The 14305-nt window shown below is 32.1% G+C and overlaps 1 protein-coding gene across 1 annotated transcript; it reads left to right on the top strand.

Moving 5' to 3' along the window:
• Positions 1-409: 409 nt before the first annotated feature.
• Positions 410-12131, top strand: LOC132750763 (nuclear hormone receptor HR96-like). The gene is made up of 5 exons (XM_060740804.1): positions 410-628; positions 3709-3873; positions 4666-4860; positions 7108-7225; positions 7838-12131. Exons 2-5 carry the CDS (start codon positions 3799-3801, stop codon positions 8836-8838), a joined length of 1389 nt encoding a protein of 462 aa, XP_060596787.1. The 5' UTR covers positions 410-628; positions 3709-3798; the 3' UTR covers positions 8839-12131.
• Positions 12132-14305: the final 2174 nt, after the last annotated feature.

Raw genomic sequence — 14305 nt, 5'->3', positions numbered from 1 at the left:
AATTATGAGTTTATAACTCTTACCAGAGACTTTAATTTTATTTTAATAAAGCTCTGTGCTCTTACGTTATGACTTTAAATTATATATTATCTATAGATATAGTATACTAGATCTAGATCTACGTATAAATAGTAAAAAAAATAAGTAGTCAACTGCAAATTCTATTATTCCCTTTAATATACTACGTAGGAGGTCTAAAAAGCCATAAAAATATTTGTTATTAAAAAAAACTGATTCAGCCGTACATTTCGTGCATTTCATTAAAAAATGCGAAAACTGTCCGCTCGTTTTAACTGTGACACGGAAAGCCGAGAAGATGCGATTGTGCTTTTAGGGTGGTGGGCGAACTGTTCCGATTGATACTGTTCGGTTTGATTGATAAATTTCTGTGAAGTTGTGGTTTATACTAAAAAATACTTAAACCTAAATCCGTTTATTTTTATTACACTGGTTTACATTTATTTTCTCAAAGTAATTTTTTATAAGAATGAAGAATATTTTAACATAAATGCCGAATGAAGACATTTTATTCTAAAAGAGATATTTGTTTCCGCTAAAATCCTTCTCATATGAAAATATTTCAATCAAACCAGCAAAAACATTGACCGATATTTTTTTTTTATGTCAGGTATTGTGGTTTCTAGTGTTTGTTTCGCAATTTTTTGTTGATAAAAAATTTATAGTCTGTTGCTTAAATTAATCAGTTTTATTTAAACCTGTCTTGTTGATCATTTACTTTAAATCTCTGAAAGTTACCTGTTCTGTGGTCGTTTCGGCCCAAACCGAATCGGCCACGATGAACTAAAATCTAAATAAGATTCTAATATGTAGATCACAGGAGATTGACATTCTATCAATAATTGAAAAATATAAGCAAATAATTAAAAAATAACGGCAAATGTACTCATCTATACTCTTTACTAGAGAGGTACATTTGCCGTTAATTTTTAATTATTTGCTTATATTTTTCAATTATTGATAGAATGTCAATCTCCTATGATGAAGATCTAGAGTGGTTGGTTGTACCACGGACTTTAATTGTAATTTAAATCCGTGGTTGTACCAATGCTCGGCGCATACCAATGCTCGGCGTAAAAAAATATTTCTTTAGAATATCTGAAAATGTTTCAAGTTATCTCCGATTTAGGTCACTGGTGCTTTTATTTACATCTTTCACCATTTTATCCTGGTGCGGTTCACTGCTGGTGAAGTCACGTGACAATGCTTATAGCAGACGAAAGACCGTATATGTAATCAGCAACATATAAATTATTAAAATCTTTTAACACTAGAGTTCTGGGGCTGTAAAATTTAAACTAAAACATAACTTGGTTGTTACAATTTATTCAATACGTTTTCTTCATTAGATAAAAAAAAAATTTATTCGAAAAACAAACCTGCATCATGTTGTACTGTACGCCGAGCTATGGTAAAATTTCACGCAAACCGCACTTGTTTATCTGGGCTATCTTTAGCCTCCGCCATGTATGTAATAATGTGATTAGCAATTTTTACACAATGACTATTTAAAACAATATCATCGGTCTTGAAAATGGACATTGAGCCTTGTTGAGCTTTTGATTTTAATTTGTCATAGATCTATCAAATATAGTATTTTTACGCCGAGCGTTGGTTCACCCACTCTAGTACATTTTAGTTTAATTTACTCATAAATTTTGTATTTATCGGAAAGGAAGTGCTAAATCCTAAATTACTACTAAGTCATGGGCGTTGTAGAGTCACACAACTGAGACTAACAAAGTTTTCATGATAAACAAGGGTGTTTCAGAATTAATTCAATTTCACTAAATCTTAAAGTGGCTAGCCATCCGGGCCAGAAATGCTAGCCAAAAGTTCTAGACGTATTTGAGTCACGTTGGCTAGTCTATAGAGGCTAGCAGTACAGCATTTAGAAAAATAACAAAAACTATGATGATTATACAATTGATACTAAATAAATTTCACCATGTTGATTTCTCAAAGGCTACAGCTTTAAATAAGCAATTTCAGTCAGTTTTTAGCCCCAAATCTCCCCTATCCCTTGCGTCCTTGTGTCAAAAGAACCTTAAGCATGATCAATCTGTCCATTCTATGCCAGATATATGGCGCGATAGCTCAATTGGTTAGACCACTTATTATCACTCCTGAGGTCCTGGATTTGATCCTGGTTTACACCCTTGGGATATTTCAGAGACACTTTCAGTGTTTCCCACTTATTTAGAGGTGTAATGGTAAGAAATCCAGGTAATCCTCGCATAAATTTATCAGTGCTATACACTGGGCATGTAAAAGAACCAAGGGGTCAATTTAATAAGAGCTTGGGATTGGTTCCCGGATTCCCTTGTAAACACTTTACCAACCATAATTTCCTTTTCCACCTCCAACATGGTTTCAGGGAAATGTCAAGTTAACCATGTTGCTAAAAGGAAACATCCTATCCCAACACAATACTACCTTCATGGAGTCAAATTAAAATTGATTACCTCAGCCAAGTACGTAGGCGTGGATATATCAGAAACCTTACATGGGATGCCTGCATAAACAGGACATCCAAGAAAACAAACCAAACCTTAGGATTCCTACGCAGAAACATAAGGTAAAATCCCAATGGCATAAAAAATGTGTTTGCCCTAAACAAGAAAATATCTGCATTGATGATCAGTCACCTGGGACATACTATAACAGGACAAGCAACAACATGTAGCAATAAGCAGTCTTATGTAGGTGTCCTTTTGACAGCTGATCAATAAATAAAAATAGTACATGTAATGCTGTTTTATTGTCCCATTTCTTTTCACAGACAAAAAAAAGAGGGATAAAGAAATGGGCTCCCTTTGTCCATCCGCAAGGACTTTGGTGACATTATGCAATGAATGTCTCTTTTATTCTGTACAGAACTACAGATTGTACTTTAGGGGGAAAAAGTTGCATATAGGGTGAAAAAGGTTGCTATTGGGGTTTTAGAGATCAAAAAAGATCAAAAGAATAACCTTGGAAATTAAAGGTCAACATTGTTTGATGGAGGGTATATTTTTTTGTGTCCAGTGCCTAACCGTTTTATCCACCGTCAGGATTTTAAAATAATTTAGCACAAATGTTCACCACAATATTAGTCCTATTATAGATTTATAAATAGATAACAATGAGCGGGAATGCACTGCAAGATAACCATAACTCCATCTTAAAAATAAGTTTCAAATTATCTCTCTTAATGTTTTTTGTTGTTGTTTTTCCATGATAAAAACTGCTCTTGACTTATACACAGGAGCTATTTTATTATATTTTGGTCATGAATTTATTGTTACATGTGCAGATCTAGCATTTATAATTATAAATATTTTGCATTGAAATTGGACAAGAGTTGGCTGTCTGGTGACAGGTCTCATTTAAATTGGGAAGCTGGGGTCAAACATTTCACATCCAATTACATACATGTACTTCAAGGCTTCCGTTAATGGAAGTTTGGGAGTCATTTACTCCTTGATTTTGGCTTGTGACTTCCAAAATCTAATACTTTTCCTTCTTTACCTTTATAATGTGATTTCCAATATCAGAGATTTTGCAGTCTCTGACTTTCAAATTTTTAAACTTAATGGAACTCCTGATACTTATACATTAAACCTGAACTTGCTTGCAGTAAAGAATTATGACCTTTTCTTGCAATGGATCTCTTGGGGCTCGTGTTTACATATAAATTTCTTATTTCAGGAATAAATGCTGTTGCTGATACATGGTAAAAACAGTTACCGTCATTCATGAGAGTTAGCCACTGTAGTTAAGACAGCGAGCAAGGCCGACATGAATAACAATAAAGAACCGTCTGCATTGGAGAAGTCATCAGTACTGGAAACTGATGACCCTGGACATGACATGGTGAAGAATATATTTACTTTTTAACTTCTGATCACTTTTAAAAAGTTTTTTATCAATTTTTATTGAAGTAGTATTTGGTCTATTATCCTAACCAGTTCAAAACAAAAGCAGCTTGCATGCAAGTTTAAAACACTACTAATTTTTGAAGAGCGACCTAAATTTGCTTTTTAATGTTTAAGGTGTTAGTATAAGACTTTAATTATTTTTATCCTCATAATATAAATATAAAATGTTGCTTAAAAAAGATATCTGATTTTGATACTAGTTAATAAGTGATTGTTTGTTCAGTCAGGTGTTGAGAGCAAAGTGATATAAACAAGGTCATTTCTGTTTTTGTGTATTAAGAAATAGATTACTAAAACAGTAACTGATTTTAGATATCTGTTATATTTTTTTTCCTCTTTGAAAAATTGGTTTTTAGCTCACCTAAGTATAGCATGCTCCAGGTGAGCTGCTTTGATCACCATGGGTCTGGCGTTTGTTGCTAACATCTTTCTTTAACAGCATATCCACCTAAACATAGTGATAAAACTGTACAGAAATGATACTGATCTACAAATTATCCTACAGTGATACTTTACAAAAATTCATTAAATCATTACAGTCTGCCGAAGAAGATGATTGCCTGTGTGCCAAATATAGTGATAAGACTAAAATGACATCATCTCCTCATTTGATTTGCTGATTTTGATGAAACTTGATCGGAACTGCCTAATAATGAAATATTGCCCATTAAAACCAAATCCTCATTGAACGATTAAGAGCCATCACGACCCTCTTGTTCTTTTCTAGGATGAACCAGAAGTGGACACTGCATCAATGTTGAAATCGAACGAACAGTCAGACAATGCTATGCGAAGGAAATCTCGTGTTAAAGATGACAGAACATGTCTTGTTTGCGGTGATAAGGCGTTAGGGTATAACTTCAATGCTATGACTTGTGAGTCATGTAAAGCTTTCTTTAGGAGAAACGCTCTGAAATCCAATGTAAGTCTCATAGTAGTTTATTATTTATTTTACATTTTAAATTTTTTGTGTTTTTTTTTTGTGCATTCAGTAGCAGTTTCCAAACATAAAAAAATATAAGCCTATGCCATAGAAAATTAGAACCTCTAAAAATGTTTTATATTTATACTGTTGTAATTTTGCTAATATAACAGTGTATTTTCCATGCTAAAGTTTTGGTGTAAAACAAAAAAAACTATCTCTCATATTGCTTTCCATCTAATTTATATTGATATGCTGTTTTATGTATTCATGTTGTTTAAATGTTGAGTGTATATACATGTAATTTATGCTACATTATATGTTTATGCTTAGACCTAAATGGAAGATCAGTAAACTGACTGTTTTAACCTCATTAAGGAAATCTATAGGCACAATTAAACTGCCCAATAAAATTTCTTTAATTTTGTTAGAATATGTTAACAGAAATATTTTAAGCGAAAAAAGTTGGTGTGACCAATCTCACTTTTCAGTAATCTGCCCTTGAATCAGAATTATTTGAGGTCATGTCAAGGCTAGATAATATTTACAGATGTCTTTAAAATCTTGTTTTTACTTCTGAATTATGTTTTTATGCCCCAACAGAGTGGGAGCATATAGTGTTGCACTTGTCCGTCCGAGTGTCCGTCCGTCTGTCTGTACGTCCGGAAATCTTGTGAACGCAACTCCTCTTAAACCGGATGGCAGATTTTGCTTAAACTTCCAGGGATGAACAACCTTAATGTGTAGATGGTAGTAAAGGGAGGAATTTTTGCTGCGACCAAATTTAACAGAATTATGGCCCTTTGTTGATTTTTTCACTATATACTATGTAGAAATTTTGAGAGCGGAACTTCTCTTAAATCGGATGGCAGATTTTGCTTAAACTTCCAGGGATGAACAACCTTAATGTGTAGATGGTAGTAAAGGGAGGAATTTTTGCTGCGACCAAATTTAACAGAATTATGGCCCTTTGTTGATTTTTTCACTATATACTATGTAGAAATTTTGTGAACGGAACTTCTCTTAAACCGGATGGCAGATTTTGCTTAAACTTCCAGGGATGAACAACCTTAATGTGTAGATGGCAGTAAAGGAAGGAATTTTTGCTGCAACCAAATTTAACAGAATTATGGCCCTTTGTTGATTTTTTCACTATATACTATGTAGAAATTTTGTGAACGCAACTCCTCTTAAACCGGATGGCAGATTTTGCTTAAACTTCCAGGGATGAACAACCTTAATGTGTAGATGGCAGTAAAGGAAGGAATTTTTGCTGCAACCAAATTTACAGAATTCTGGCCCTTTGTTGATTTTTTCACTATATACTATGTAGAAATTTTGTGAACGGAACTTCTCTTAAACCGGATGGCAGATTTTGATTAAACTTCCAGGGATGAACAAGCTTAATGTGTAGATGGTAGTAAAGGGAGGTATTTTTGCTGCGACCAAATTTAACAGAATTATGGCCCTTTGTTGATTTTTAGTTTTCAACTTGTGGCACATGTAGTCCAAAAAATATTTGACCTAGAGTCATAAGATTGACAGAACAGTGGCGTGTGGGGGCATCCGTGTCCTATGGACACATTTCTAGTTCTTTTTGTTGTTGATCACAATACATATTAAATTACATGCAATTCCATATATTATTTGTGTTAAAAAATTTCAGTTTGAATAAAGGGATTTAAAATTCTATATAAAAAAGGTCTTTTTTTTTTCGAAAAAAAGCACAGTTTAGAGAAAATAAGGGAAAGCTAATCTGCTCTTCATTCCTTCTTGAAATTTTTCTCATTGACTTACATGAAAGTAAGCTACATGAAAATAAGGAAAAAAGAAGATATTGTTTATCTTCATTGTAAATGATTAATTCATGGGGAAGATAACTCAGAAACGAAAAATGCTGACCGCAACTTACTTTTTTGCTTATAATGTTTCTGTTATCATATAACATGCCAAGTTTAAAAAAATTTGATTGAACAGTTTTATTTTTCCTATATGTTTACATGAAAACTCCCAAAAAGGTATTAAAATAAATTTGATACTTACTTGTAAGTGGTTGATAATTATATTATCCATGTTCCTGTCAAGCCCCAAAATTTTGCAAGGATTGTCTCCATTAATTTTGGTCTTTCTGAATCATTTAAAGCTTGCAAGTTGCCATATACTGGTAATATTAAAAGTGTTGAATTCAGCCATAACAAAAAACTATAAAAAAAAAATGGTGACGAATTTCCTAAATTGTATTTATAGACTGCAGCATGCTTGTTTCAAGGCAACTGTCAGATTGATGTGCGGACCAGGAGATTCTGCCCACATTGCCGTCTGCTCAAATGTTACTCAGTAGGAATGAAGAAGGACATGATATTAGGTAAAAAAAAACAATTTTCACTGCTGTTAATTAAAAACTTGTTATGGAAGTTTGTTACTTTATGTGAAGTCTGTTCAGCTATTGTCTGATGTACCAATGGTCCTACTTCTGTGCCAACTAGTGTATGAAATATGGCAAAGATGTCAGTACAGTATGTTCAAGTTCCAGCACAGATAAAAATGGAAAATCATCTTGTTAACATTACAGTTCTTGTGTAAATGAAATCAATTTAGCAAAAAGATTTATTTATTTGTACCAAAGATGTTTCATTTTTGGGCGTTTTTTTTTAAAAAACAACAAACTTTAATGCACATTGTAATAATTCAATAGTTTGACAGTTTGCATGTTGTTGAAATTTAAGTTTTTAAGTTGGCTATACAAGAACATGTTTAGTTTTGAACAGTAAAATACTGTATCACAGAAAGGATTTCTCTTAAACTTATTAAGGTTAGATTAATTGTTATTATCAAATTGATATTGTAAGGCCTTTAGTGTTGCAAAGTAATAACTTTTTTAGCCGACATTGAAATCTGTCAGCGTTTTTTTACCTCTTTTTTTGTGGGGCCTTTGTATGTCCCTTTTTCAATGTTTATTGTTTTTGTTAAACTTCAGATATTTCTGAGAGAAAAGCCAGAATGCAGAAAGTTCTAGAAAACCGTAAACGTAAACTACAGGGATCTGATAGCACAGAAGTGAATACAAAACAAGTAATAAAGGAGGAGCCATGTGAAGAGGACATGCTTCCAGACCAATCAGATAGCAGCTTTCAACAGTCTAGTGGTAGCGGGAAGGTGGCAAGCTTATTAATTGATGACCTTACCAGTAACTCTAAGGAAAACCTGAAATTCTTACGCACACCACCAGTTTCTGATACAGATAGCAAGGATCCATCTTTGTTTCGTATCTTAACACCACCAGAATACATCTTATTTGAAGACCTGGGAGAGGCGTATGGCAGCACTTTAGGAGAGATGTTAGCTGACAGACCTGAAGAAAAAAGTTACAACAATTGTAACGATCTTATAAATAATTCAACCGTAGCGGTTAAGCGGCTTATCAAATTCATTAAACGTTTGGAAGATTTCTACGAGTTGAATAAAGACGATCAAATAGCAGCCCTGAAAGCTTGTGTTCTAAGTTCAATCATTCTTAGATCATCTTGTTTTTATAGTGTAGAGCGCGATTCATGGATCACAGGCACAGGTGAAATTTCCACGTCTATTCTACAGAAATCAACCGGTTACAGTGAATTACACGTGATTCATACAAATTATTGCAGGAGTTTAAAGGAAATCATCGGAGATAACAAGATTTTATTTTCCCTCGTACAGGTAATTTGTATTTTCAACCCAGAATGCAGCGATGTGCGAGAAAAATGTAAAATGTCCAACGTCCAGGACAAATATATCATATTATTGAAGCATTACCTTGAATCAGAATTCTCTTATACAAATGCGAAATTCCTGTTCTCTAAAATACTTGCCATAATTGCAGACATGAAACAAATTTCGGATGCTCACAATACCATCATCTTACAGGCCAATCCCGCAGACATTGAACCTCTGATGCTTGAAGTTTTAGACCTGAAAGGTGTAGTTTCAAGTCAGTCATAATATCAAAACGTAAATGTAAGCTTGAACTAGTTTGTATGAGGTAATGAGGAAATACTAATACTCTTAAAAATTTGTTGTGGGACTGTAATTTATAAGAATTTTGATATTAAATGAACATCATGGCAAGGTTGTATGAGTTGACAATTTTTATGTTTACTTGATCTCTTGTATAAATGTTGTACAATCATAACACTGATGTTTAGTTAATGGTTTTGGAAATGTGACTAGAAAATGTGAAAGAAATGTGACAAAACTGAAACATGTTGTACAGGAAAATGTGAAAGAAATGTGACAAAACTGAAACATGTTGTACAGGAAAATGTGAAAGAAATGTGACAAAACTGAAACATGTTGTACAGGAAAATGTGGGGGGAAAAATGTGACAAAACTGAAACATGTTGTACAGGAAAATGTGGGGAAAAAACGTGACAAAACTGAAACATGTTGTATGGGAAAATGTGAAAGAAATTTGACAAAAAAAAGTGAAATAACTGTACCAGTTATATAGTGTGACATGAATGCACCAAATTTGGACAAAGTCATAGAACCTATTTGATGTGTGGGAGGTTGAAATTTGACTGGTTGAAAGCATCTGTTGTTTGACATTTACAGAATATATTTAAAACAAGATTGTGTGACCTGCCTTCTACAGGGTCACAATGATTGTTCCAGAAATTTGACTAGATTTCTAATACATTTAGTTTGATAGAAAAGAAAATCTGTAAAAGTTTGTAAAGGATTTGGTGAAGACATGTTAGAGAGATACAATGAGTATGTGAGAATTGATGGTCCCTGGATGGAATACATGATTTATATTTGAATAATTTTGTTATTTAGGTATAACATTGTTGTAGAATGTTAAATATGTTAACCCTTACATTGCAGGTTATTGATTGGTCTTTTTCACTAGCATAGAGCCAGGCCTGCTTTGACAAGACCTGGGGTTATCGTTAATCGATTACACTGTTATCATCATGTAATTGATTACAGTACCCAAAATTGATTATTATATTTTAAAATTGTAATTAATCAATTACAGCTTAAATTCAGACTTCTGTAATTATGATTACAATTTGATTGACATTGATTACTGTCAGATTTAACAGAAAACTATTTAATTCAAAGGATGCCTTTGTTTTACACGATACAGTTTAACTTTTGTTTTACAGTTTTACAGTTATACATTGAATGTAATCATTTATCAATCAACAACTCTCTTACAGTAATTGTAATTTAATGTATTACAGAGGCAAGTCTTAATCAATCATTATCGATTACAATAAAATCTGAAAGTAATTGTAATTAAATCAATTAATGATCAATTTAATCATCACTTTGACAAGGCAGCTAATATTTAGCTTATTTGTTTTGAAGAAATTGTCAAGGTACATGTATTATGATCATCATCATTGCCATTGTCATGCAAATTTTTCTAACTTTTCAAAAGTATCAACATGAAAGCTAGTACATGTATATTTGCTTATTATGATTAGGCGTACATTGTGTAGCAATATAACAAGGGGCATTATCCAGAAAGAAATACTTTTAGAGTTATGCCCCATTTTTGATTGGATATTCCCAAACCTGAGTCTTTTTGAGAAACTCAGCTGGTTAAGGGTATAATACATGTATGTATTACTCTGTTTTTAATGAATTATCAGTACATTAAAGCTGAATGCCAAAATTTTTCAAGAAAATCAAACTTGAAAAAAATGTACTCTGATTTTAAGAAAAGGAAACAGATTCAAGTAATAATTTACATATTATGTGCGATTAATGACTGATTTTGCAATATTTATCAGCATATTTTTTCACTGCATGACTAACACAGTAAGGGCTATTGTTGCATATTTTTACCTCTTTTGGGTAATTTACATGGATTTTAAATGCTGTTTGCAACTTGTAAATTACTTTCTTTGTTTGCTTCACAAAATTTAATTTTTAGATACATTTCCAAATTTGCATGAATACATTTCCAAATTAGCATGAATCATAAATCTGGAGGCATGCTGCTTTAATCAAAATTGTACACAAAATAAAGCAGTCCCATCATTTTATCAGGGTAAGGATTGTGATAGATAGATAGTTTATTTATATAAGACATGCATAAAATGCACATGGTCACAAAATACATACATTCAAATAAAATTAAACATCAAGTTATCATCAAAGGTTACATTATTTAGTAGCAAAGTGTCATACAACTTTGGACTATATTAACAATGCATGGAGAATGAAAAGAAATAAAATAATATTACTAACAAGATAACATTTATATAATTATGTCTGAAGATTCGGTTGTTTTATTTCCCTGCATTTATGAAAGTTTTCAAATTTAACAATACTTTTTTCTTTTTTGAACTCAATAAATTTGTACATGCTAAGGGTTTTAACATAATATTTTGGTATGAATTTGTTTCTCAGGTCAGAATACTTTTTGCATGTAATCATAAAATGAAATTCATCTTCTATGTCATTACCACAGAAATAACATAATCTTTCAATTCTTGGTTTATGTATAGGTGGAATAGTGACTTATGTTATTGTTAAAGATATTTATTTTTCTTTGTTTTCATATATATTGATGGTACCGGTGATGTATAACATGCATATGGCCTTACATAATATGTTACAATTTATATATAAATATATATATATTATTGAAATTTTATCATATATTTATTATACTTAAAGTTTATAGATACAAATTTATTTATATGATACTAGGTGTGTATGAATCTATAATTTCATTTAAACTTTACAGTGATTAGTTTTCTTTTATCACTTGGCTTTATTTCTTTTTAAAATTAAAATAAAGTGCTCCGATGGTATAAATATGAACATGTAAGGTCATGTGGATATGGAAGATGTGATACGTAAAAATGTTTCTTCAAATTTTATTTGAGGAATATTTCAACTTACAAAAGGCAAAAGCATTTTCAAAAGCATCAATGCCAGTTTATTTTCTATTTACAAAAAAATTCTGGGTATCCAATAAAACACAGATCATTACATGTATTGTAAGCATAATATACTGAGAAAGTAATCTAAATTTAAAGTTCAGATCTGTATAGGTTGAAGCAACTTATCATATGATTCCACTTCTGTTTGTATCAAAGCAACTTTTATACAGGATAGGTGACCTTTTTCAAAATAGACATGACCTTGATAAAAAAGAGGGGTAATGACCTTATCAAAAAGGGCATAACCTTTGCTAAAGACGGTCATGACCTTACCAAAAAAGGACATGACCTTACCAAAAAAGGACATGACTTTACTAAAAAAGGGCATAACCTTACCATAAAAAGGCATGACCTTACCAAAAAAGGACATGACTTTACTAAAAAAGGACATGACCTTACCAAAAAAGGACATGACTTTACTAAAAAAGGGCATAACCTTACCAAAAAAAGGCATGACCTTGATAAAAAATCATTTAAGATGTATGGAGATAAGTGTGACTTTTATGTGAAACAGTTTATTGTTTACTCAGAAAGTGTAATCCCTTTTATAGAAAAGGTGTAACTTTAATGAGGAAGAGTGTGGTCTTTATGTGAAAGGCTGTGATGTGTATCAGACACTGATATGAGGATGGGTATGACTGTTATCAAATAGGTTATTACTAGTATAATTGCTCCAAATAAATGTGCTATCGTATATTGTCATATGTTTTAATGTTGTTAATGTGTGTGATTTGATTTATACCTCTATGTTTATGTACAATGTATTACTTACTGTTTGAATAATTTTCAATTGATGCTATGTTTTTTGTATATGAATTTTTATCATTGAAATGATATTTAAATTGTGGTAAAAGTATCTATAAGTGTGATGTTTCACTCATAATGGTAGATATGGGTTTTTATAAATTTTTAATGTATATAACATATTTGAATACAAAAAAACCTTATTTTTTAACACTTTACTTCATACTTGGGCTACTGTAGTTATTTATCAGTTATTTTATACACTCTGTAAAGAACTAACTCCTATATTCTTTCTCAGAAGCATGTTTTGATGAGGAAATGATAGCAGCGTCAGCAGTTTTTGGCTATTTAATAATGGTTTGGAGTTTCGATGTGTAAGAATTGACAACAAAGACCATAGAGCTGAGTGGTTAAATAATTCACATCAGAATGAGGAACCGTTGTTAGATAGCCGATAAACTCTGCTTGACCAACATTATTTCGATTCTAACATATCAAAATAAGGGAAAGTATTAACTTTTAACAAAATATTTTAAAGCAGAGATTATTTTCACTGCTGTTTTTCATATTGGGCTGTTCTATTTTGCACCCTTCTGTGGTTAAGGTAATAAGAATGATTAAACAAAAAAAAAAAAAAAAAAAAAAAAAAAAAAGATATTTCACCTTATTTTTTAAAGAATTATTTTATCAATTTAACACAATTTAAACTGAAAAACTGAAGCATCAGTCTACACTGTATTGTGTGAACTAATTGTGTCAGATTTTATTTATTGAAATATACTTAATGTTTTGTAAGCAGAAAAGTTTTAGAAGAAGGTATTGAATTGTGAAGGAAAGCAGTTTGTTTTGGAGAGATTTAGGACCCTAGTTATATTTGAGCCGCGTCATGACAAAACCAACTTAGTGCGTTTGCGACCAGCATGGATCCAGACCAGCCTTGCGCATCCACGCAGTCTGATCAGGATCCATGCTGTTCGCTTACAAACCCTATTACAAGTAGAGAAACTGATAGCGAAAAAGCATGGATTCTGATCAGACTGCGCGGATGCAAAGGCTGGTCTGGATCCATGCTGGTTGCAAACCCATTATGTTGGTTTTGTCGTGACACGGCTCATATATAAACATTAGATGTAGCGAGTTTAACTTACTTATACTAATACTGAAGTCATATCAGTCTTATATAAACTACATCTTTCATTTTACATCTCGTATTGTTTTTGATGTTATTAGTAAAATAGAACTTGATTAAATGAAATGTATTTTGTATAGGTTTTGTAAATGAAAACAGAAAAAAATTCTAATTTTGAATGAAAAAATTAGAGGGGGGGAGGGGGGAATCACTTGAAGCTGCATAAATTCTGATTAATTTGAAAAACCACATTTATTTAAATGAAATTTAATCACAAATTGAAAACGCATTTGAGCCGCGTCATAACAAAACCAACATAGTGGGTTTGCGACCATCATGGATCCAGACCAGACTGTGCGGATGCTCAATTTCAGGACCAGTAGGCATTACACTTTTACATTCAATTTTTAAAAGAATAGAATTTTTTCCTATTTATTCATTGGTTTTTCTTTCCTAAATTGAGACCAGCACACTATTAGGTAATACAACCACATTCTCTGGACAAATTAACATTTTTGCTTGTATTTACCCAGTTACCAAGACCACACCTGAGTAGTTGTAGTTGCATGTAACAACACTGATTGTCAACTTGCTGTAAAAGGTTTAGTTCTAATTACTGACACATGTTTTC

Source organism: Ruditapes philippinarum, unplaced genomic scaffold (genome assembly GCF_026571515.1).
Source record: "Ruditapes philippinarum isolate M1 unplaced genomic scaffold, ASM2657151v2 ctg558_1_1_1_1, whole genome shotgun sequence".
NCBI lineage: Eukaryota > Metazoa > Mollusca > Bivalvia > Venerida > Veneridae > Ruditapes > Ruditapes philippinarum.
The sequence above is the reverse complement of the archived record's forward strand: the minus strand, read 5'-3'. Positions and strand labels throughout refer to the sequence as shown.